Raw genomic sequence first — 24422 nt, forward strand, 5'->3', positions numbered from 1 at the left:
TTTGAAGGAAACAAATGTCTTAGGGGCGGGAGGTACTGTCCATTTGCTTTCGCCGCTTGACTTTGCTGACCCGACAAATTGTTAGATCTATGTGACCTATCAAGAACCACTGGATCAGGAATAATCCGTCTATTTGGCCATTATCCACCCCCCATTCTGAGTCCTGGATCCGCCCCTACGTGAGGGAAGAGGGCTGCAAATACAATTCAATCCCAAACCACCCTCCTGCCCTCCGGATCCATTATGAGTTATGGGTACGTAAACGCGAGTCCGCAGGCTATTAGAGGACAGATAGTCGCATGCGGTATAGCAATACGCAGGTAAGGGGAGGGTGGGAGAATAGAACGCCAAAATGCAAAACCACCACCACGTCCCTACTTTACTTCGCGCCGTATAAACCAAATGCGCGCGATAGGGCACATGGAATAGCAAAAGAAGAGAGCTTCGGCAAGGTCCCAACATCATCAACCACAGGAAACCCGTAACCCAAAAACGCCAGGAACTAGGCTGGATACCTTCCATGCTCGAGGATCCAGCGTACTTTGCGGACGTTCCCAAAGGTAGGAGCGCCCGCTAAGTACGCTGGATCCTCGAGCATGGATACCTTCATCAGTTCCAGCATTCGCGGCTCAGAGGGATTTCTGTTCACCTACAAGAGGTAGATAATTCATATATGATTCTCTATAGTGTCCGTAACCCTAACACTTACCCATACCCTAACCCAGTAACTATAACTATAACTATAGTGAGCCATATACAGACCCGTACCCAGAATTTTTCTTAGGGGGGTGCGAGATCCGAAAAAGTGTACCTACTTTTTCTGATAACAATCTGACCATCCCCGAAAGAACAAAAAGGGATTTGTTTTGCCTTTGCAGTTTACAGTCTACAAATAGCACGACTTTCGGCCGTTGTGTGTGTGTGTGTGTGTGTGGGGAGGGGGGGGGGGGGGGGGGGGGGGTTACGGGCCCGATATATGAAGGACCTACGCTGAGTTATTATAACAATAAATTCGATTTTTCAGAAGGCGTCTTTTTTTTGTAGATCATTGATAATTTATTTTATTTCTGTTATCATATTACATATAATTGGTTTCACTCTATATAAATAGTCGTAATCAGTTTAAAATATCAATCTTTAGGTAAAAGGCAAGCGAGATAATGCAGTTTAGGAAATACGGTTCATGGAATATCTAAGTGGTTTTCAAAAATCTGTGAAAACAAGGTAAAGACATTCACAAGAGAACAAAGAAACCAACACTAAGCAAAAGGTAGTCACATTTGAGTATTTCACGGGATTTTTGGAAACCACTATAGTTTCTATTATTTTTTGTTCTGCCAGAAAAAAACGTTCCGATCATTTGATATCTCAGGGAAAGAGTTTTATCCCTCAAAGATATCAAGAAAACCCGGCCTAGACCTAGGCGTTATTATCGGGTTCCCTGTCCTAAGAGATGAACCGTGAAGCAACATGGAGTCTGGGACAAGCCCAAGACCTCACCGACCACAGGGAGCTCTATCAGAGACCCGGATTAATAAAAACGCCTGGAGCTGGCCTGGAGCAAGCCCACATGTCAGATGAAAGTAGGACAAGCAAACCGTGGAGTAAGAAAGAAAAAGCAGCAAAGTCTCGAGGGATAACAGCTAGCATTTCCATCAAATGTAAAATTAACGTTTCTTTGCCTGTTATTAACGTTACCATGACTACTTGAGTGACACATTCTAATCATTTAATTACTTAGGAAGTGTCCCAGTTCTTTGTGCTTCTTGTGTTTCTCGTAAATTCGAGGAAGGCTTAGGAAGAGTCGCCGGCTTTTTACCAGACCCCATTTCATCGTTGAAGTCGAGTTCAATGTAGGCATATGCAGGAATCTCGTATTTCTTGGTTGCTTTTCCTTCTTCGTCATTTTGTATCTCTTTCGTTGTACCTGGATTTTGTCCTTCAATAGCAGGTTGCTTTTCCTGTGAAACTAGTTTTAAAACTGGTTTCTTACTGGTTGGTCTAGGTGGACCTTCACTGTGTACACGTGAACGTTCACGTTGTCTATCAGGGTGAAAATTCAACTCCAGATAATTAAGTGCGTCTTCTTGTTGCTTGGGGGAAATAGGCTCACGTGGGGGGAGAGGTAGGGATAGTCTCTTTTCATCAATGGGGACTATATCATCATAACCAGGCTCCTCATACCGAGGGGGTGAATTTTGGGAGGCATCATTTGTAGGGGTGCCGCCTGTGTCTGATGAAGATGTACTTCCTCTTTTATGCCCATGTCTATTAAGCCTCTCTTCATTGTGGGTCTCAGCGGAGCTATCGCTCCCAGTTCTGGCCTTAAGCGACGATAGATCGAGCTCGGCATAGTCGGTGTCCGGTGTTTTATGGGTATCCACGTACCGGAAGTCTGTCGAGGGTTTGACAGTACATATGACGCGATCCGTGCATGATTTGATAATTTCGCTGACTTCTTCAATCGTGCGCCCCGCGAGATCGATTCCATTTATGTCCAGTAACTGGTCACCTAAGAAGATTGGAAAATTTATAAGATATATTGGACGAAGTGGAACAAGGCTTATACGCTTCTACGCTGGGGAGGGGGGGGGGGGGGGGGGCTGAGCTAATCAAACAGGGGTCACTGAGACATAACTAGCAGCTAAATGCAAGAAAGAGGATCGAAAATACAGCTAGTACATACAGCGTGAAAAATCTTTAGTACCTGGGTATATGGTTGGGGTTAGATGATGGGGAGGGGGTTGAAAAGGGTGGGTGGGAAGGGGTGGGGGGGTTAAACGGGGGCTAAGGGGGGTACCCCTCTGAATAATTTCCTTAGACACTGTTGGCCCTGGGTATTTCTATTTTTACTTCCAAGCTGATAGTCTGTTTTTACTCTCACTCGTAAGCTATTCTATTTTCAGGATATGACGGTAGACAGTAAAAAGTGGGTAGAGACAGATCCTTGCATGCTGTCACTTTGGGCAATATACACCACACTTGTTGTTGTGGTATTCCACAAATTGAATTAACGCCTATTGATTTAATAAGGAAATACGCTGCTTTTGTCGTAATTGATAAGGCATGGGCGTGGATAATGGCCGGCTAGACGGCCTATAACTGACCTAGTCATTCTTAATAGGTCGCTATATAGATCTTACAATTCTTCGCGCTGAATTGGATTTGTCGCGTCAGCAAAGTCAAGCTGGCAAAGAAGAATGGACAGTACCTCCCGTCCCTCAGACATTCATTTTCTTCAAACAAAGTGACTTTTCGATTTTTTTTACTCAAAAGGGGGGTTGTTACACCCAAACCACCCTCCCTGTATCCGCCCTTGTTAGGTTAGTGAACAAGGCAGGTTTTGAAAAAGGCAAATACAGGCCCATTGTCTATAACTCAATCATAGATTAAACCTGTATATCACGATAGACTATGTGGATTGCATTTAAAGATATCTTAAAGGGTCAGCTTTTTTGCCAAGTTCAAAGTCATTAAGATAACTCGTCAAAATGAAGTAAAAATTCGTTGATAACTATACTAACATTAAACATCCACTTTAATTTATTGCACAGTAGAATAGTCAGCCAGTCAAGGAGTTTGAATTCATCAACTAACAAAGTACGATAAAATCAAGCAGGAATAGCTACGAAAACATGTCGTCAAAATGGCATTGCATTTCTCATGAAAAGATAAATGGTAGTATGCATTACATGGAGTTTGATTACGTGCGATAAACAGAAAGTGAACTATAAATGCACAATGTGAAATTGACATGAATGTAAACACAAAAGGAATTACAGTTGAATGGCTTCTCCTGTATGCGAATTAGTTCGAATATGTAATCTTATAAGAATAAAAGATCGCAACATACGGCGATAAAAATAAACAACTTTATTTTACACATGTCATATTTAAAACCAGTGTGATAGTTTTGGAGTTAAAATTGTTTAATCGTAAAGAAAGGGATCGATTAAAGTCGTAGCCGAGGAACTGGATTTGCATTTTATTTGACATCGGGGACGCAAGATTTAAATTACGGCGAGAAAAGTTAGATTAAAAATAGCGACATTCTAGTCTAACCAAACACAACACCATGATAACGAATAACTCTGCAAATAATAGCATGTATAACTAGTCGCAACATAGAGGCAAACTGCAAACATTAATAACATAAGACCACTTGAACTCACCTGGTCGGAGGACTCCACTCGATGAGACGGCACCGTCTTCTAGGATCCGATTGACAAATATTACACCTCCAATACACTTAATTGTACATCCCAAACCTCTGCCCTTTTCTTTCTGAATAGTTATTCTTTTCAGGCCCCCAGTTAGTTTCATACTTTTACGTCGTATAGGGTCGTTTTCTTCTTCTTTATACTCCGCTGAACGTGCAGATTTGATGGCACGCATCCATAGCTCGCGATCAATTTCTGACGCGCAACAAAAATAATACGTCCGTCCTTCGGCGACCAAATAGAAACTGAAGTCTTTCTTCTTAGAATTATACTTATCGATATCTGCAATATCCATCACGAAGATTCTTCCCTCGGTTCTACCTCGCTTCTCGTCTTCTTCCTTTTTAAAAATGCATAAAGTATCCCTGGTTAGGACGAGGTAGCGAAATCGCCATTTCTTGAAAACGTTCCCTCTCTTTTGTACGATTCCTTCTCGGAGGCTTCGTCCTTTTGCCATCTCACCGTCAGCCATAATGTCAGATGTAACAGAGGTAAATATATAAAGATTTCTCCCACGCGATGCCGCAGATGTCTTAAATATCTAACCAGGCGCTATGTTGAATGAAAGTAGGAAGTTGAGCAGTCGAAGTCAAGGCGCCCTCAAGGCGATAACGTTACACAAAATGTCCCCACTTCCGGTCGTATTCAAGGCACGGTAATCTTGCATACCATTTTCGATGTTGAATTTGTTGCTATCTGACGATTTCAGTAAATCTTCTCGCTGGGTTTGCCGTCGTTTATTAAAACTAATTAGTAATAGTTTTCTAATGGTCCACCTTTTCCTTTAGGACTGAGAATCAACTTCCGCTTCATACCATATTTGGCGATTTGATATAAACACGCATATATCATGATCGTACCATCGTACCCCTCCCTCAAAGAACTGTGGGGATGATTAGCGGGTGTACGACGGAGAGGAAGTAGGTGCGATTCTGATGGCCGGAAGTAGCAGGAAAGATAGACGCAAAGCCCAGGCGTATGATATGCACACGGGTATACTTTACAAGGGAGGCGAGGAGAGAAGAGAGGGGGCTTGAAAATGTTACTATTTTTCGGGACGCCATTTCAAATACAACAAAACATTCCACTTAGACTACTAACTAATTCAGTCTGAGGCATATTAAATATAATCACGATATGTTCGCGTTTTCTTGTGATATTTCCTATGATATCGAGAAATTAAATGCACATAATGATTAATAATCATAGCAAAAGAATGTTAAAAGGTGAGTATTTCGGTCAGTTGGGCATTTTCTCTGAAGGAAATGTCGCTGTGCGTTTAGTCAAGGATTGTTTTCTATTGTTGTTTTGATGTTGATTGCTGTTAATTGTTTCGAGAGATCTTGGCTTGCTTTTAATTCATTTTGTGTGTGATGTGGGGGGGGGGGGGGGGGGGGGGGAGGGAGCGTGGGAGGGGGGGGGGGGTTCTTAAGATATCAAATGTTCGGGCCTCTTATAGTTTCAAATTTTTTTCTCATCCGTCAGTCGATCAGTATTCTAATCCAATAATCCCACGATATATCGTCGCTTTCGTTTATCTTACCCTAATACACGTTTTGTCGTCATACCATAATCTCACTCGCGTGTCCTCTGGCGTAGGTTCAATGGGGTTATCGGGAATATCCTTCTTGAAATTCATACATTGTTTTGTATGGCGTAGATGCAAGATAGACGAGGGATGCTTGGAACACCTTTGATATACCGGTGTGCGTGATAAGTTGTAAATTAGGCGCATCTACAAGGCGCGCAGTGTGCGCACGTACCCTCCCCCTCCCAACTTTGCCGTCATTTCTCATTGAACAGTTGAAGGGTTCGATATATTCCAATGACTAAACATTTTTTTTCTGTAATGACCAATCTGGTAGCTGAGAAACAAAAGCTTTTAAATCCACGGCGAAAAAAAGGACAGATAGAAATTCGCCATGTCTATCAAATCGAGCCCGCAGCAGAGTTGAGAAATACCTTGACGCTGATATCATATCAAGAAAATTTAGCCAGAAATTGTCGTTTTTTGCCAAACGCGGTCATTTCTATATAAGGAAACCAATATATTCCTTATTTTGAAAAACTGCACGATTTTTGTCATTTTTAAGGTTGTCGTACCGCAGGCGCTTTGTAAACATTATGACTTGTAATCAGAAGAGAAAAACAGTGACTGTGACCATCTTTGGTCAATGGAGAAAGTATCTGAACAGAAACTAAGAGTCCTCAGTACCATTCCCCCAAAACGACAAAGTTTTCTTCATATGGCTAATTTTACTAAGTGCATTTGCGTATTTGTCACACTAGCGCACATCATGTAAAAACAAATAATAATAATAATAATAATAATAATAATAATAATAATAATAATAATAATAATAATAATAATAATAAAAATAATAATAATAATAATAATAATAATAATAATAATAATAATAATAATAATAATAATAATAATAATAATAATAATAATTAAATAATAATAATAATATCAGCATTTATATAGCGCTCATTGAGAGATTTAAAAACGGTCAGTAAAACTTTAAAAAAATATCCGGTACTTTACTGGTAACCAGTGGAGATCTTGCAGGATAGGTGTTACATGCTCAGTCTTTTTTGTTAAGCTGATAATGCGAGCAGCTGTGTTTTGAATAAGTTGTAATTTATGAATTTGGTAGTCAGGTAATCCGTAAAGGAGGGAATTGCAATAGTCTAGTTTTGAACTGATAAAGGCATGTATAAGTATTTCTGTGGAATTCTTGTCAAGGTACTTCCTAATTTTGCCAATATTTCTGAGGTGGAATCTTGCAGATTTACATACCGTTTTGAGATTATCTTCAAAAGAAAGACACTTATCAGGAATTACTCCCAGATTCCATGCAGCAGAGGCAGGTTTGATGATTTCATCAACCACCTTTACATGTTCGAGACTTGGGGCAGGACCAAACTTGGAGGAAAAAAGAATAAGTTCTGATTTATCATGATTTAGTTTTAGCCCATTATGCACCATCCAAGAAGCATTGATCTCATGAACACAACATTAAACTTTAGTTTTAGCCATCAAAAGTTCATCTTGTGAATTACTTTATCCATTCACTAAAAATGGTCACAGTCACTGTTTTTCTCTTCTGAATACAATTAATAAAGTTTGCGAACCACCTGCGGTACGGCAGCTTTAAAAATGACAAGAATCATGCAGGTTTTCCAAATAAGGAATATATTAGTTAACTTATATGGAAGTGACCGCGTCTGGGAAAAACGACAAATTTTGGCTAACTTTTCTTGATATGACATGATGGTTTTGTTTGAAACACAACCCCTGAACATTTAGATATAGGCGGAGGCGAGGATAAGGGCTGGTCAATCTTTTATCTTGCGGAAGTGCTTTTTATAAAGAAATTTTCATTTTGAAAAATTAATTTAAGTACCGACAAACTTCACCTTTTTCCCAAATCCAGTATTGTATCATGGCAAATAAATCTACTTATACAAGCACAATCAAGCAATTAATTTTCATATCCTTTTTAACTTCTTAAAGTGCCCTCTCTTTACATAAAAAAGCAGATGGGTGGCCCATGGGGCCCGGGCCCTCCCTTCTAGCAGCCAAAATACAGTAAATGTATGAGGCATTATCTAAAATACAGGAGAAAATTGAAGACTTGAAAGGGCCTTTTGGCTCCCCTCCTGTTAAAAATCCCGGTTTCGCCACTGAAATCAAGCTCAAGAAATAAGCCCGTCCACTCATCTTGTTGACGCATTTTCATTTGCAGCAATTTCATTTACCTTTTTATAGGTTCGTTATCATTGTTGGTCCCAAGTTCGGAAGTGCGTGTGCCTTGCCGGTTTTAAAATTATAGTCAATTGTCCAAATATGTTTTAAAAAGGATGATTACTTGATTCCCATTGGTATATCTGATATATGTGTATGTATTTTTTGGGGAGGTGAGTATAGGAAGAGAGGGCCATTAGTAAAAAAACTTTGTAATGGTTATAAGTACCCTTGTTATATCCTCTACACTTAATGACTATTGTATTTGTATTGTATTCTAGGCACTTTAGCCAGCTAGCTGAATGCTAAAGCTAAAGCTGAATGCATTTGGGCATTCAGTACATACAACAATTACAAAATTTCCTAGTTTTTTTTCCCCTTTTTTAAGTTTCCGTTCAGAGCTTCCTACAGAAAGCCTGTACATTCTGAGGCACAATATTACTTAAACCATTCGTTATTTACTATTGTCTAATTTTGCTATAAAAGAATAACTATCCCAGCAAACTTATAGTCTTCTTCACTTCGAGAGAAGTACAAGGGCTACTTAGTCAAAACCTCCAGTGATAGTGAATCTCTACGCCAACACTCCGTTGCCCATTCCAGATTGTTTGTGTTGCCCAAAGACTCAAGGTCCTTGGGCAACAGAAAGTCAATGCATTCATAGCATAACATGATTTGACCCAGATTTTAAATTTTCTTTTAAAAGAACCACTATGTTCGTTTATTAATCAAATTTGGTTACGAAATCTGCGCCCACGGTTTGCCAGTTTGACACATACAGTCGTTTAACAAAAGGTTCGAAAAGGTTGTCGTCAACCGGCTTTGGGACTACTCGACAAGCCCGCACGTTTGAATGGGTAAAAAACACTAAAGCGCCTAGCTTCATATATTAGCCACCACTACCGCGTCTAATACCGAATTCACACCAGCACTTAAACAAGTTAAAAGGTGGTTTCATTAAAGTGATATCAATCTCAATATTCCAAGAGCGGACAGAACCAATAACAAAACTGAATAGACTGTGCTGTAAATGTTACTAAAGTGATCATTTAGCTAGTAAGAATTCAACACAATGAGAAACTAAGGGAGTGTTCAACGTTTTTTTTTTTTTTGCGATTCTGCCATCTCTTAAGTTTAAAGGTTCCTTCTACCACACCCAATTTGCTAGGGTTAAGAATTTCTGTTGAACACGCGAAAAATGCCCTATCAGAGTTAAAATCGATTTTGCCGACGATGACCCCCGTCTTTTTTCTCGGAGTCCCCCCTCCCCCCACCGTGTAACATTCGCTCTGGACAACTTTTTTTGAACTAGTCGACTCAGATAAAGAAAAAAGCGTATCTCTTATTAGTAAAATGTCTAAATATCGTTGCTTTTCTGGTGGTATTTCACGTTTTCTTTAAATTGACAGAAAGAATATCGACAAAGCAAAAGAAAGTCATGGAAAACAAGTCAAAAGCCTACCTACAGAAACAGCCCGCTGCCAAGCTGCAATTGTGTTTGTGTTCGTGCTCTTTGGAGTCCTTGGCGCCATGAGCAATGCAGTGGTCCTTATTTTCGAGAGGAGAAGACGAAAGAGAAAAAGGGCCTTTGAGCGCTCATTAACAGTGTACTTGATAAAGAGCCTGGCAATCATAGACCTTCTGTGCCCTGTCACAAACACACAGCTGATTATGATGTATGTCTACACGGATATTTTCAAAGAAAATTGGCACTGTGTCGTGTATCATTTCCCACTGTTTTGTTTCCCATTTATAACTATCACGAATCTAGTTGTCATCAGCATAGAGCTCTACAGGCGGTATTCTACCCGTTTCGAGCTCCCAAGCGCGACGTGGCGAAAAAGCTCGTGATCGCTGCGTGGATCGTGGGAGGAGCCCTCGCGGTGATACGGAGTCTTCTTGTCAAAAACTCGTACACTGACGTCAACGAAAATATATACACATATACTTGTTTAGCTAAAAACGAGAAAGTCTGGGAGAGGGTGGTGTCCAATATTGCTCGTGAAACGTAATTTCGTTCGATCGACGTCCGCGAGTTTTTAGCCTCGCGAGGCAGCGAGCAAAGCGCACGCTAGAAATTTTCCTCAACGTGTGCGCCGGGCTTACGACGCCAACAATGCAAAGCTGTGAGGCTAGCCAATCGGGATGCGAAAAACAGTTTTGATTGACACGGACTTGATTGGTATTAATCTGTCACGCACTGAAGCATTCTGGGATACAGGTAGACCTATGGCGCGCGAATAAAAAAAGAAAGGCTCGAAAGAACGAGCATGGAGAGAGCGGGGATGAGGGTTCGTTTACCTGTTGAGCGGACCATTTTTTCTTAAGAAGCTCGCATTGGTACTCAGACCTTACAGCCGAGCGCGCGGTTGGGGGGGGGGGGGGGGGTGGTTCTTGCATTCTGCTTCATTCACCCTGGTTACAGGCCTGATAGAATTTTGCATTAACCTGCTCTAAGCCTTGCAGGCGTTTGGCGGGAGTTTTCGTCATGTGCCGAATCGTTGCCGCCATAGTACAATTGTATTGCTTATTTGGTAATCTGTAAGTAGTGTAAATATTGATTAATCAGCATATAATGTATTCAAAATGTGAGTTGTTATTGATTTCATTAAACGTTGTCAGTGAAAATGGCGAATGGCTGTCTAAGACCATTCACTCCTTATGGGTATAACTATATGTAAGAATAAAGATGAAAAGTAGTATAATCGCAGAGATTAACCTCATGTTCCTACAGTCAGTAGAAATTTGACAAGTTTCGGGGTATTTTTTGATATGGAAGAACTGCCATTTGACAATGGCCATTTGGCACTGAACGTTTATTGAAACTGGTCTATGTAATTATGTAAAAAGAAAGCATATTAGTGCAAATAAAGACCGATTTGTCACCCCTATAAAAAGAATAGGATCATTTGTTACTGGAACATCTCTACACCTATTTTTTTTTTTAATAGACTGACTAACAAGAACAGACGTCATTATTCCTTGGGCGTAGTTGGAGGGGTCTGGCTCTAGAAATATGGCCCTTGAATATGTTTGAAATTTAAAGGAAATCATATCTTATCCCTTCATAACGGATTATTTAGTTGACATTGCTCTTTCAAATTTTTACTGGCAAAAAGCGTCGATTTCTAGCTACTTCTGTACCAGTACGATTTTGAGGGGAGGAATGTATAACCTCCATAGGAGCACTTACTTCTTATGAGGTGGGATCCCTGTGGTTGAGGATTTGTGCCAGAGGGATACTCTCCCAATTACATATGTAGGGGTGTAGTCCTAAACGGCTATAATCAGACAAGCACCGAAACCCTGGGTAACACCATCACTATTTAAAAAAAGTTAACCGAAAGTTTGCGAGTGATCCGACGATGCACCTCCACCAACACACCGCAATAACTCGGGAATATGCATTCCCGAGTTAAAACGAGCCCGTGGGAGTACCTAGTGATACATTCATGATATTTTGTGTTTTACGTAGCCTGAGTTTCTGTGGAGTTTCAGCAGAAAAAGAAAGATCGAGATTGTTGATGTTATGGCCAAAAAAAGGGGAAGCTATGTTCTACGTTTGGTGCTACGCATGGCGCAGACACTCCCCTTTCCATAGACACTCCTTCGATGTTCTTTTGGGTTTTACTGAAGAGTAACAAAATTGAAAACTCACACAGAATTTTCTCAAACTTTAAATTTCTTCTTTACATAAGAAAAATGATTCATGACCAATTCTGGTCATGTTTTGGTTCTAGTATTGGGGTTAAGAATTAAACAAGACAACTCATGTTTCATAAATTGATTTTATTCCTTCCTCTATTGGCCACCTGCTGGTTGTTGCTCTGACGGCATAGACCTAATGATGTCACTGTCGCCGGGGTCTGTAATACTGAGGACGGACACACGGAAGTACTTTCCACAGGCGGTTCCCAGCTCAATGTTGTTGCCAGTGTAATGGTGGACACCGGTCTTGGCCAGCATAGCGTAGTATTCGATCTCACTTTTTCTGAAAACAAAATCCTGGGGTTGAGATACAGTATCTATTCATTTTTTATATGGATATAAGTTACCTACTTTGTAGTTTAAATAAGAGCACAAAAAAGCATGGAAGAGCATAAGAGTAACTGCAATCTTGAGTATATGAAAACTTTCGCCGAGAATTCCCAAAATGCTTAAACCGTAATCACTTCAGTAAATTAAATTTTGAATCTTAAGGGAGCATGGTTTCTTTGATTGGTTATCGCATTGAGATGGCTGGGTTGGAAGCCATCAAATTGTAGGCCAATGAAAACAGTTTAACTTTTGAATGACAGATGCCAAAATACATTTTGTCACTTGGAATTTATGAGGGTGAGTTTGCACATTACTCAAATTGCCATCACATGCACATCAATAGAAAAACCGTCTCTTCTTTGGCAGAAAGTCTAAAAAGAGCAACAATGGGGTGAGAGCAAAAGTACCAAAACCTGATGAAAGCTTATTACAGACTGCAGACACAAAAGTACAGACTGGCCCACAGCCTCAAGGGATTGGGCTCTCCATTCATCCCCTTTTGGGGGCTTCCCGAGGACTTCTTATCTACGTACAATACAGTACGGTACTCAAGAAAATATTAACATTGATAATGATATTGGCTTCTTTGTTCTTCACACCATTTATATCTACATATGTAGCCAATGGACAGACAACTAGGGACAACCTTGCTATGGACATAGTTTACTACTGTATGCAAATAATATCACTTGCTGTAATTAATTTTGATTGCTTTTTTATCCTAAAGGTAGTGCTTTGGGACTTCTCTATATAGCTTGTATTACGTCTTTCTAAATACCTACTATTTGGTAAACTCCACAAAATTGTAATGAAATATTTACCGTAGCTGAGGAGTGTTATTGGCAATGATGACCAGCTTGGCTTTGCCTTGTCGGAGGGTCTTCAATGTGGACTTGAGACCCAACGTGAACTTTCCACTCTTCATGACCAGAGCAAGTCGAGAGTTGATGCTCTCCATGGCCTTTTTCTGTAAAAAACAACAAACAAACAAAAAACCAACACTTTAGAGTGACAAATGATTAAAATTCATCAACTCTTACAGGTTAAGTAAAGTCATGACTAAATTTACTGCAATTATTAAAGAATATCAATCACCCACTTCTTGTTATTGTTTATCATTGAAAAAAAACAGCGATTTATTCGCAAGGAAACTTCAAAATAACAATCTATGAATGAAGTCTGATATGTTATTGAGGATATTTGATTGAAAATATCTTGAATTAGCAGATGGAAATGGATTTTGTGACTCGCCATTGAGTGGGAGCATAAATGGCGGTGTGATGGCCTTCTTTAATATTCTGCAAAATAATTTCCAACTGCTAAACTGTTCTCTGGCCTCCTCAAGTCAAAACAACAGAATTGCAATGGGACTGCCTTTGATAAGGCAGTGGAGAGGTGGCATCATTGGTAACAGGTAAGTGCCTGTATAAAATTTTGAATTGGATTGAATATAGTACAAGAGTTCTTTAAGATATGCCTTATAAACAGAGATGATTAGATATCAACAATTTGACTTAAAGAACGTTGACCAGCCATTCCTTTTTTCAATATTTACTCTAGAAAATAAAACAGGTTATTTATAAGAAAACTTCAAACTACCCATCCACAGTTGAACTCAATATTTGATTAGAAGTATCTCAGTTACTCGCTTCAATTAAACGATGGAAATGATGCTTTGCGAGTAAAATAGCGGCATGATTGAACTTGTTAAGGCTAATTCTTGGCACTAATTTGTAGAATTGCAAAACAGCTAATGCTATATGCCCAGGCTAAACATGGTTTTGATGTCAAGGTATTACAAAGATTTAATAGCAATATTCTGGACACTAATCAACTGCCTTGCAAGTAGTACTGTATGCTTAATTACAGGGGGCACAGTTGCAACATGGTTGAGCAAAAAACACAGGAAGTAATCCTAAGACTTATAACTACCAATAGTACACAGCTTAGGACTGAAGTTGTTGTTTTATTAAAATTATAACACCAACCAAATCAAATTGTTAACTTCTTTTACTCATAGATTGAGATATGATTGATGAATTGTATATCAGCAACATGAACCAATATTCAGCATCTTTGGCAGACGATTTGGCAGTATTGAATGATTTACTGGGACACTGGACCAAACGTCTATTAGAAATACAGTAAATAACTTAATGCTGACTGATTACAGCATGAGAAGTGCACGCTCTAAGTATGGTATCTTTTCTTTATAAGGTCAGCAACAAGCCTTTTATAGGCACTCTTTTTACACCAAATTGATGTGTAATGGTAAATTGCTTAGGTCATCGAATAACAGCGACGATTCTTTGTTCCACGTGCTAGGCTAGCCTCGATAAAAAATGGCGGCGGGCTCTTACCTGTTTCTTTGAGGACACCATTTTCGCTAGTTAGAAGCCTAGAACAAACAAAGAAGCGCGTCAAATGATATGATAATAATTAAGCTATCTTCCACGGTTAAGTAAAATAGTAATGGTTCTTTTAATTGCGAGTATTTTACCTTCTAAAGCTCGCCTCAGAAGAAATTTGTGACTTTACTTTTAGTCACGATGGAAAAGAGGAAGCCCCTCCCGGCATGCATTGCAGAAATACCCGGATGGAATGTGATGCGCGTGCGCTTAGACGTCCCGCGAAATTTTCAAAATGGCGGCAGACTTGTGTTTTGGTCCAAATTTTCATTTTCAAATTATATATTCGTCTTTTTCAACGCGATGACTCAGTCGATAGTCGTGCAAGGTAAACCGTAGATAGTGCTATGCTAGTAGTGTTTGGAAATGCTTCTGACTCTATTATATCGGAACTATAATTCGAATCAACTTTTACAAGACCCTTGCTCCTAAAGTAAACTTGTTTGTTTTTGTTAATCTTATTTTACGTTCCACAGTTGGACAATGTGGGAACCAGGTAAGCTTGATTAATTATTCATTTACTTTATTTATAAAGGTAACAGAGAATAAAAGATAAGGGGGGGGGGGGCGAGACGTACGTGACTTTGGGGCCATATCTATACAAAACTTCAGCAACAGAAATTGACTCCTAATAAATTGGCTGCTATGATGCCTAAGAAATATTTATGTTTGCCCTCAAAATTCAACCACAGATTATATGATGTATAAAGCTTATTTGCCTGGAAAGGGTACACATCATTGGAAAATATACAATATTTCCATTTAGATTGAAAATGCAGCATTCTGCTACTCTCTTGTCAGATTGGCTGTAGATTCTGGGACCTGGCATTAAGAGAACATGCTAGCACTAACAAGACAGGAGTCTTTGATGAGTCTCTCAGCAGCTTCTTTAGAAATGTGGACACTAGGTGAGCTACGTACTGTACTGTGACACAGGGAAGAGGAGGCTAGGTGGTAGAGTTGGCAGAGCATTGTTCTGTACAGTGCTTGTGCCTCTCCCGTCTGGGTTCTAGGGTTGATTCCTGGTTCCTGCTCTATCAATCTGACTCATTTTTCTAGCTTAAATTTAGTCAGCTAAGTTTTGTCATAAAATGCTATAACTTCTTTTATTAAACCTATGGATCTTCAATTCATTTTCAGATATGACAGGCTAAAAGACATCCCTGTTGGGAACTCAAAAGGAAAAATAAAGTCCCTGAAAGCTAGGGTATGTGAATGCATCTTTTATTGTTAACTTCAGAGATAGAATACTTAACAGTTTGAGAATCTGTTTTTTTATTTATTTTAAAACTAACTGTTTTGCAGCCAGATTTCATAGTTTTTTGACTGACTCTGTTGTGCCTCACATGATGCAAGATGTTTTTGTCCTTATCTAGGCCGTCTTGATTGACATGGAAGAAGGGGTGGTTAACAACATCCTCAAAGGCCCCCTCCATGATGTATTTGACTGCCAGCAATTGATAACAGATGTGTCCGGCTGTGGAAACAACTGGTATACTCTACTGTGCAGTAAACATTTATTTTGATCTCCTGTCCTTTGGTGTGGTGAGGGCAATCAATATTTACTAGCAGTTTACTTTTACAGGTCTTTAAAAGTTCTGCATTAGGTGATTCCTACATTTTAGTGAATGATAGGGGCACTTATTGTAGGGGAGGAGTACTTTGTCTGCAAACATCCAATCTATGTTTGTGTCTGGATTTTCCCACTGGTGAGAGATATCAATGGGTGGAAAAAGAAAGAGTTCATCATGGAAATGAGTAATCAACAGCATATTTTGCGAAATAATTCAGTCTGAAAGTTATGAATGCTACAGTAGATAAGGTTGATACAAGTTTAAGTAACCATGACAACTAGGTACCTGCCACATTAATAGTCAGTGGAATTATTTGTACCGCCCTATTAATGCACTTTTAAAGTACTGACAATTGGCTCTTCAGCATGTACTGTAAAATGGTGGACATGACCAGGGAATTACTACTCTTATCTGCCTTTAATAAAGAATGCCTTCTTGCATATTGGGGAAAGGGGAAGGGGGCTAAGGGGTTTAGATAAACCACCCCATTGGATTGGAAGACAACCACTGCAAGCTATGATAACATTTCTTATGAGAAACAATTCATTTAACCCATTGACTCCTGGCTTTTTTGGAGCTGAATTGACAAAAAACAGACTGAAAACAGATACCTCCCGCCCTATTCTGAGTTTTATACAGCCCGTCAAAGTCAAACACAGCTGCACCTAGTCAGTGGTATCCAAGCTTTCCAACGGTGCTTTGCGGTCCCCACTTTTAATCCTTCGTCGTTGTGCTGAAGCTAGCACAAGTTGATGGTTGCTTGTATTTTTCATCAAAAATACAGCTATGAGCATATTAGGAGAGTGTCTCAGGACATCATGAAGTCTTTTGGGGCATAATTGAGTGCTTTGCTTATGAATATTTGCAAGCAAAGGTGGATTCGTGATGATTTTTTCTTGTTTGGCTTTGCCTGGATGAGAAAATAATTTTCTAATGAATCACTACAGCTCTCCTGAATGCTGTCTTTTCTGAAACCAAATTGATTCCAAAATTGTTTACACTGCTATTCTGGGTCTGTATGACCTGGAATTGATTTGTTTGGCTTCGGTGTGAAAAGACTTATAAAAACCATCTGACTTTGGGGAGAGGAGTGTTGACTGGCCCTCCCCTCGTGAATTTTCTCTGGATCTCCTAGAATGCTTTGCAATACGTAAATACATTTTCGTGGTTGTACAATCCTTCAAGGAATGGACATTGTGTTTTGAGGCCAAGGAAATGTACCTGGAGGATCAGAATAAAGGTATCTATTTGTGTCTTGAGCTGTGTTTGCTGATCTCTCTCCCTTGTGTGGTATTTTGAGCGTTTTATTGAGAGGGGTGATTCTGCTTTTCTCTCCTTGTTCGATTTGAGATTTGTCGAAGAACCTGTGCTATTATTTGGCTTAAGAGTAGATGCCAACACCTTGGTTGGATGCATATCTTGAAGACAATTTATCACTTAGACTGATGCCTGAGTATCTCTATCTTGTTGTGTTTATTTTGCATTTATGAATTTTTTGGGTTGTGGGTACTTTCCAAAGCCGGTACAGGCCGGTTGAGGGGTCAATGTGTTAATTAGAAAAAATATTCCACACACCAAACCCTGGCTACGGCCCCGCAGCCTTACCTTTAGCCTCAATAAAATATTTTAGCTACAAGATGGGTCAGTAACTGTGTCAGTGCCTTTCGGTGTTTTTTCATTTGCATATGGGTCATCAATCTTGTTTAATGGGACACATGCTGTATTGGTCACCGGTATAGGGAGCAGATATCAGAGGCGATATGCAATGCCATTCATTTTTTTTTTCATTTGCATCAATGTTTTGTTGACAGGGCAACAGGACACATGTTTTATGGTCTCCAGTGTAAGGAGCAGATATCTGAAACTATATGCAGTGCCATTCATTGTCTTTTTCATTTGTGTCAATGTTTTGTTGACAGGGCGACAGGACACATGCTGTATGGTCACCAGTATAAGGAGCAGATATCTGAGACTATACGTCATGCTGCTGAACTGTGTGACTGCCTCCAATGCTTCTTCCTTATTCACTCTATGGGTGGAGGTATGCTTAAGGCTCAACCCGAAAATACTCTCTCCAAACCAGACTTACCTGTTTTCCTAGCATTCAAAATAGCCCTAGCAGGGGGTGGGACACTGGGGACATATCCCCCCCTCCAATATTTTCCTAGAATTAAAAGCAAATTACCAGTAGTGGTGTGGCCAAACCTCTCAATATGTTCTTAATGCTTCTGTATCATGTCCATCTATATTTCGAGGCCTGCTACAGTTCTGTCCAATTAGTTTCATTTTTTAAATTGTGAATTTGGTTAAATTTCTGAAGCCAAAGGAACGGATGTTAAATGAACAATATGGAGGTATGCTTAAGGCTCAACCCGAAAATACTCTCTCCAAACCAGACTTACCTGTTTTCCTAGCATTCAAAATAGCCCTAGCAGGGGGTGGGACACTGGGGACATATCCCCCCCCCTCTAATATTTTCCTAGAATTAAAAGCAAATTACCAGTAGTGGTGTGGCCAAACCTCTCAATATGTTCTTAATGCTTCTGTATCATGTCCATCTATATTTCGAGGCCTGCTACAGTTCTGTCCAATTAGTTTCATTTTTTAAATTGTGAATTTGGTTAAATTTCTGAAGCCAAAGGAACGGATGTTAAATGAACAATATGGAGGTATGCTTAAGGCTCAACCCGAAAATACTCTCTCCAAACCAGACTTACCTGTTTTCCTAGCATTCAAAAGAGCCCTAGCAGGGGGTGGGACACTGGGGACATATCCCCCCCCCCCCTCCAATATTTTCCTAGAAATAAAAGCAAATTACCAGTAGTGGTGTGGCCAAACCTCTCAATATGTTCTTAATGCTTCTGTATCATGTCCATCTATATTTCGAGACCTGCTACAGTTCTGTCCAATTAGTTTCATTTTTTAAATTGTGAATTTGGTTAAATTTCTGAAGCCAAAGGAACGGATGTTAAATGAACAATATGGCAAAAAGATGTTGTATGATTCATTCCAGGAACTGGTTCCGGTGTCGGTACTTATGTCCTTAACCTTCTCCATGTTGACTACCCTGATGTGTACCGGTTCACAACAGCAGTCTACCCCTCAGCTGATGATGATGTCATCACTTCACCGTATAACAGGTCTGTCATGTATTGGGCAAAAATCATTTATCCTAGCTACCCTGAGTGACAGGGAGACCAGAGGTAGGATTTCATGTGTACTCCCACCTCTGGTCTCCTGGTCACTCGGGGTCACCAGGAATGGTCTCATTTTATCTTTCGATAGTCACTTATTGGACAAAAGTGCGGTGATTTTTACATTCTCTGTAATCCTGCTCCCTACTGTAATTAGACATTATTAGTCTCACATTTCCAAATATTCCAAGCAATCTCCTCCTCCTTCCTCCAAAGCATTTCAAACTCTCTCGTTTTGAAAACTGTTGTTTTCTAGTTTGTTTGGTCAATTCCTTTTTAAGGCATTGCATACCATATTTGGGAGCCGGCTGCAATTATTTTTCTGCTTTTATATTGCCCTAGAGATTAACAAAGATTTTTCGTGTGCTCACGCCATGCTCTAGAAGCCCTGTATTCTCTTTTTTCACCTCCCCAAATTCCAATCCTGTAATATTCTACGGCTACCCATTCCTTTATATGGTTCACTACCCTCAAGGTGATCTTAAAAACATGTTATCAGTTATGTGTAGGGGTCTTTTTATTCACTCTGGTCTCTGATTTAGTGTTTTAGCAATGCACCAGCTAACTGAACATGCTGACTGTGTTTTACCCATTGAGAACCAAGTAAGTTTTATTGACTTTGTCTTTTCTTACCTAAAACAAATATTTGACTGTCTTTCAACTTTCCTAGGCTCTGGTTGATATTTGCAACAAAGTGTCCAGCTCGCTACCCCCTTCAAGACCAGGTAAGCGAGTCATGGCAACAGACTCATCTCACTCACATGTGAAATCCAACAGCGCCATCACTTCTGGTGAGGGTGGTATCACTAAGGGAGCCGATAAACCATTTGACGCCATGAACAACATAGTTGCGAATCTCATACTTAACATGACCAGCTCAGCTAGATTCGAAGGCTCGCTGAATGTTGATCTGAATGAAATCACCATGAATTTGGTACCATTTCCAAAACTCCACTACCTGGTGTCCAGTCAAACACCATTGTATGCGCTGACTGATGTCAAGCTGCCACCACGACGCCTGGACCAAATGTTCACAGATGCCTTCTCCAAGGATCATCAGTTAATCAAGGCAGACCCCAAGCACAACCTTTACCTAGCTTGTGCCCTCATACTGAGAGGAAATGTTGAAGTGTCAGATATAAGAAGAAACATAGAGAGGCTAAAACCATCCTTGAAGTTTATCCACTGGAATCAGGAAGGTTGGAAAACGGGTCTGTGTTCAGTCCCGCCGGTAGGGCAACCTTATTCCCTTCTTACCCTGGCTAATAACTCTTGCATAAAGAACACATTTGTTGAACTGAAGGATCGATTTATGAAGCTGTACAAGCGCAAGGCCCATGTTCACCACTACACGCATGTGGACGGGCTGGAAGTGGGGCAGTTTGATGACGGGTTGGAATCTTTGTCATGGTTGATTCAAGAGTACGCGACACTTGACACTAATGCTATTCCTGAAGGACTGGAGAGACTTAAAATTGCTTAGATTGCTACATGGGCTACCATGGCCACCAGTAGCAGAAATGTATACTGGAATCACAGGAGATCACATTTGATTAATACAAACTTTTGAACTAAGGATTTTTTCATATACTAAAGAACACATTTTGCCCCGCTGGTTGGCTATGGAAGTTCGTATCAGATAGCACGTTTCTCGCATCCTTATTGGCTTACTTCACAAAACTGTCAAGGTGGCCACGGTAGTGCGCGTCGTATCAGATAGCACGTTTCTCGCATCCTTATTGGCTTACTTCACAAGACTGTCAAGGTGGCCACGGTGGCGCGCGTCGTATCAAATAGCACGTTTCTTGCATCCTTATTGGTTTACTTCACAAAAATGTCAAGGTGGCCACGATAGCGCGCGTCGTATCAGGTAGCACGTTTCTCGCATCCTTATTGGCTTACTTCACAAAACTGCCAAGGTGGCCACGGTAGCGCGCGTCGTATCAGAAAGTACTGTTAAGGGGGCTACGGTAGCGCGCGTCGTATGAGACAGAGCGTTCCTCTCATCTTTAATGGCTTACTTCTCAAATTTTGTAATCAAAAATAAGATTGATGAACTTTTTAAATGCTTTATATTCATTTGTGCTTGTTTTTATGTGTTTTTTTTTTGCATGTATGTGAGTTTTTTTTTTCCTGGCTGGTCTATATAAGAAATATTTTTAGAAATGATGTTTTATTCAGTACAATAGCGCAGATCACATTTAGACGTTGGGCGAAGCTGATACACGAAGTAGGGTCCGCAGTTACGGACCCGTATGTATATGCTCCACAAACAGCAATCGTTTAACCAATGAAAACACACTTTGCGCCAAACAACTCCCTGTTGGATTGTCGGGTGTCCGCCAGCTAGCCAACCTGGCGCATCTGTGTCACAATAATTCTTTGCTATGCACCTATTAGGCATGCGCGTGCCCATGCTACCGCTGAACCGGTACCAGTTTAATCTTAGCCGACTGTCGCACTTTTCTTCAGAATTCTTGAAATTGATATTCCGCGTTGCGTCCTTCATCATAATGTAACTGCTGCACTCTGCACCTGAAATAAGTATTTGTTTTAAACGGGATTAAAAGAGTGCTTGCCATTTTTCATCACATTTTTACTCGGATTTTCAGATCCAAAATTGATGTTCGGCAATTAGAATAAAAAGAAGACCTCACCTCCAGTGAAAAGACAAAGTCTAGCGATATACTTACTCAAAACTCTTTCACAGTGTTTTCCGGTAAAACCGCTAGCGCAGGCGCACTTGTATGATTCATCGTTTTCTTGGTGACATGTAGCCCCGTTGTGACACGGATTGTTCTTACAGGCCGAAGAAGGGGCTGAAATTAGCACAGGCATGATCTTATTTGAGTAGCGAAGTACCGCCATAAAGTGAACCTGGTCTTAGAGGGACTATACAAAGTCCAAAAATATTTTCGTATCACTTAATGCTCCTAAGAGTTTCAATAACAAGTTTTTTTGTTTATTTTTTATTTTTATTTTTTTTTACAACCGTCTTTGGAAATAATTTTCTACGTCGGCTCAGCCAAATCTCAGGTTTGTCTTTATCTAAATTTTTAAGCCAATCAAATTTTCAGTCTGTGAACAGTGAAGTGGTTTCTGAACTGATTGTGAAATATGCAATTCCTTTACTGCTATAGTACACAATCTAATTTATTAAGCGCTTCGTCATATTTCAGTCATTTTGTTTTACCTTTTTCTTTTTTTTCTGTTGTTGCTGTTTTAAATTTTTAATTCGGTGTTATTATTTGTTACGCAAATTTTGCGAAGATAATGCAGTTAGATGAGAATAAATTCATCCATTTCTCAGGAAGACGTTTAGACAATATAATCAATTCAACTTTTCAAGCACATTTTATGTAGCAACGGTTAATATAGAAGTATTAGCTTATGTAGATTTATACTCACACAGCTCTCTCCCATTTGCACAACGAGTCTGTTGTGGGTTCCCTGTGTCTTTTGAGACCACCCAGTATATGCCGCTGACCATTTTCCCAAAAACTTCCAAAATCTCTTCACATGAGACTGCTGGCGCAGTTGCCGAGCTTCCAAGTAAAACTAAAAAAATGAGGTAAAAACAAAAGCGTTTAGCAAAGACGGGCAGAAATGGAAAAGAGGAAGTATTTCAGATGGTAAAGGAGTAGTTTTCAAAATGATTTAGAATCTTAGATACCAAGACGAGACAAGGGTCGGCCGCCTCCCCCACCCACCCCTAGACCGCAAAAACGGTATTTCTTATTAGAAAAATCGACAGTTCTTAGACTTTTTACCCAAGTTATTGCTTTCAAGAATGAGAACAACACAAAGAATTTGCCTTGGTAAGAAACTATCGCGCCTGCTATCCATATTCACCCTGCTTTTCAGATGATAACCCCCTTCCCCTCCCTTATCAGTAAATCCTGCCAACGCGCCAGAATAACACAGGGAAAAAGCGTTATACATTATTGGGCTATGATGATGTCCTTTAAATGGGTTCAGCTGACTCTTACAAATTGAAATTACAAGGAAATTATAAAATAGTTCGAATTTTCTGGCTCAGCTTGTTTGTTTTTACGGGATCTCCACCAGTAAAGAATAATAAACTTTGGCCGCCCTTTCGGTTAATTTGCAATACCTCTATTAGGACTCGCCATGTGAAATGCCGACCTCTGTGCCCGCAGTTTTATCTCTTTCCCAGCGGAAGTTCTGTTGTTCAGCTCACAAAGCTTAGAATCGTCGTAATAATTCAAGCTTTGGCACTTGTCTTCCGCCGTACATTTGTAATAGCACGCGAATAGATCACGTGTTCGCATTATCTTGTACGCGTGACCTGTTAGTGCAATGCCTTGAGAGGAGGTCTCGCAGGCATGCGCATGCGCGGTGAGGACTAAACAAGTCAACTGCGTCAAGAGTATTACATCTGAGGTGTAGAAGAGCTGTAAACAGAATCAGAAAAAAGTAGAAAATAAGAAAAGTAGCAAGAAAAGTAATCAAAACGCACGGTACTCAACGTTAGTGGGAACAAGCTTTTTTAACATTTTATGACACGCCAATAAATTTTCGCGTATTTGCGTTGTACGACGTGAGTCTTATTCAGTTGCATTTTTTATTTATTCGCGTACCTCTATTTAAGAGTCTCCCCCATGTGGGACGGTAAATGACGCCTAAGAAAATATGTGAATGGTTGCTTTTCCCAAGTCAGACTTTGTGCTTCCTTATTGATAGCGTTCCAACAAACAATTCAAGTCAATTTGACAAAATATAATATGAGATGTGGTGATGGCGACGATACTACTGTACGCAGTATGTAGGCTTAATGAATACAACAAAAATAAAAACAAATAAACTGGATTTTATAGATCGAAATACAGGCTAATTGATTAACCCTGATGAACTCACCATCGTCTTCTGATAAATCATGCGACACTCTTATTCAAAATATGGAAAATATTCAACAAGTCTCGACGGTTACGCTGTTCGCCTTTCTTGTTATTTCCAATAAACAAAAGTTCTAAAAAATCTTTTCTCCCAGAGAGACAGCTATTATAACAGCGTTTCTGCTGAGCATACAGCCATCCATTAAACCATACCCACAATAACTGCATTTGTTTGTTTCTAATTGATGCATGTTTACATTGATCACTCTTTTAGCCTATAGAATAGAGTTAAAGTGGCGTTTTATCCAATTCTTTACCCTTACATCCGTTAAAGTGAGTTCTCGTGGTATATAGTTATACATTGATAGCTTGTGAGTAGTT

The 24422-nt window shown here is 39.9% G+C and overlaps 4 protein-coding genes across 4 annotated transcripts; 1 reads left to right on the forward strand and 3 right to left on the reverse strand.

Moving 5' to 3' along the window:
* Positions 1-1032: 1032 nt before the first annotated feature.
* Positions 1033-5013, reverse strand: LOC5518453. Its single transcript, XM_032363089.2, has 2 exons — positions 4173-5013; positions 1033-2512 (listed from the first exon to the last, which is right to left on the reverse strand). Exons 1-2 carry the CDS (start codon positions 4690-4692, stop codon positions 1734-1736), a joined length of 1299 nt encoding a protein of 432 aa, XP_032218980.2. The 5' UTR covers positions 4693-5013; the 3' UTR covers positions 1033-1733.
* Positions 5014-11745: 6732 nt separating this feature from the next.
* Positions 11746-14621, reverse strand: LOC5518452 (60S ribosomal protein L30). The gene is made up of 4 exons (XM_001638285.3): positions 14510-14621; positions 14370-14407; positions 12831-12976; positions 11746-11962 (listed from the first exon to the last, which is right to left on the reverse strand). Exons 2-4 carry the CDS (start codon positions 14388-14390, stop codon positions 11773-11775), a joined length of 357 nt encoding a protein of 118 aa, XP_001638335.1. The 5' UTR covers positions 14391-14407; positions 14510-14621; the 3' UTR covers positions 11746-11772.
* LOC5518451 (tubulin epsilon chain) lies at positions 14612-20799 on the forward strand. The gene is made up of 9 exons (XM_032363087.2): positions 14612-14745; positions 14894-14913; positions 15219-15325; positions 15558-15624; positions 15794-15909; positions 17911-18032; positions 19005-19131; positions 19728-19788; positions 19856-20799. The coding sequence occupies exons 1-9, from the start codon at positions 14616-14618 to the stop codon at positions 20666-20668; spliced, it is 1563 nt and encodes a 520-aa protein (XP_032218978.2). The 5' UTR covers positions 14612-14615; the 3' UTR covers positions 20669-20799.
* A 542-nt stretch (positions 20800-21341) lies between these two features.
* Positions 21342-24201, reverse strand: LOC116602043 (uromodulin). Its single transcript, XM_032363098.2, has 5 exons — positions 24064-24201; positions 23300-23600; positions 22594-22743; positions 21879-22004; positions 21342-21720 (listed from the first exon to the last, which is right to left on the reverse strand). Exons 1-5 carry the CDS (start codon positions 24082-24084, stop codon positions 21359-21361), a joined length of 960 nt encoding a protein of 319 aa, XP_032218989.1. The 5' UTR covers positions 24085-24201; the 3' UTR covers positions 21342-21358.
* Positions 24202-24422: the final 221 nt, after the last annotated feature.

This window comes from Nematostella vectensis, chromosome 11 (genome assembly GCF_932526225.1).
Source record: "Nematostella vectensis chromosome 11, jaNemVect1.1, whole genome shotgun sequence".
Classification (NCBI taxonomy): domain Eukaryota; kingdom Metazoa; phylum Cnidaria; class Anthozoa; order Actiniaria; family Edwardsiidae; genus Nematostella; species Nematostella vectensis.

What these genes read in the sequence shown, in the direction of transcription:
- LOC5518452 (XM_001638285.3), bottom strand. Translation starts at nt 14,390, where the DNA reads ATGGTGTCCTCAAAGAAACAG. An exon ending in TGGTGTCCTCAAAGAAACAG is followed by an intron (nt 12,977 to 14,369) that starts GTAAGAGCCCGC and finishes TGTTTTTTACAG; the next exon opens with AAAAAGGCCATGGAGAGCAT. An exon ending in AATAACACTCCTCAGCTACG is followed by an intron (nt 11,963 to 12,830) that starts GTAAATATTTCA and finishes TTTTGTTTTCAG; the next exon opens with AAAAAGTGAGATCGAATACT.
- LOC5518453 (XM_032363089.2), bottom strand. Translation starts at nt 4,692, where the DNA reads ATGGCTGACGGTGAGATGGCAAAAGGACGAAGCCTCCGAGAAGGAATC. An exon ending in GAGTGGAGTCCTCCGACCAG is followed by an intron (nt 2,513 to 4,172) that starts GTGAGTTCAAGT and finishes CAATCTTCTTAG; the next exon opens with GTGACCAGTTACTGGACATA.
- LOC116602043 (XM_032363098.2), bottom strand. Translation starts at nt 24,084, where the DNA reads ATGATTTATCAGAAGACGATG. An exon ending in TGATTTATCAGAAGACGATG is followed by an intron (nt 23,601 to 24,063) that starts GTGAGTTCATCA and finishes TTCTGTTTACAG; the next exon opens with CTCTTCTACACCTCAGATGT. An exon ending in TGCAAATGGGAGAGAGCTGT is followed by an intron (nt 22,005 to 22,593) that starts GTGAGTATAAAT and finishes TGCTAATTTCAG; the next exon opens with CCCCTTCTTCGGCCTGTAAG.
- LOC5518451 (XM_032363087.2), top strand. Translation starts at nt 14,616, where the DNA reads ATGCGCGTGCGCTTAGACGTCCCGCGAAATTTTCAAAATGGCGGCAGA. An exon ending in TCAGTCGATAGTCGTGCAAG is followed by an intron (nt 14,746 to 14,893) that starts GTAAACCGTAGA and finishes TACGTTCCACAG; the next exon opens with TTGGACAATGTGGGAACCAG. An exon ending in TTTTACCCATTGAGAACCAA is followed by an intron (nt 19,789 to 19,855) that starts GTAAGTTTTATT and finishes CAACTTTCCTAG; the next exon opens with GCTCTGGTTGATATTTGCAA.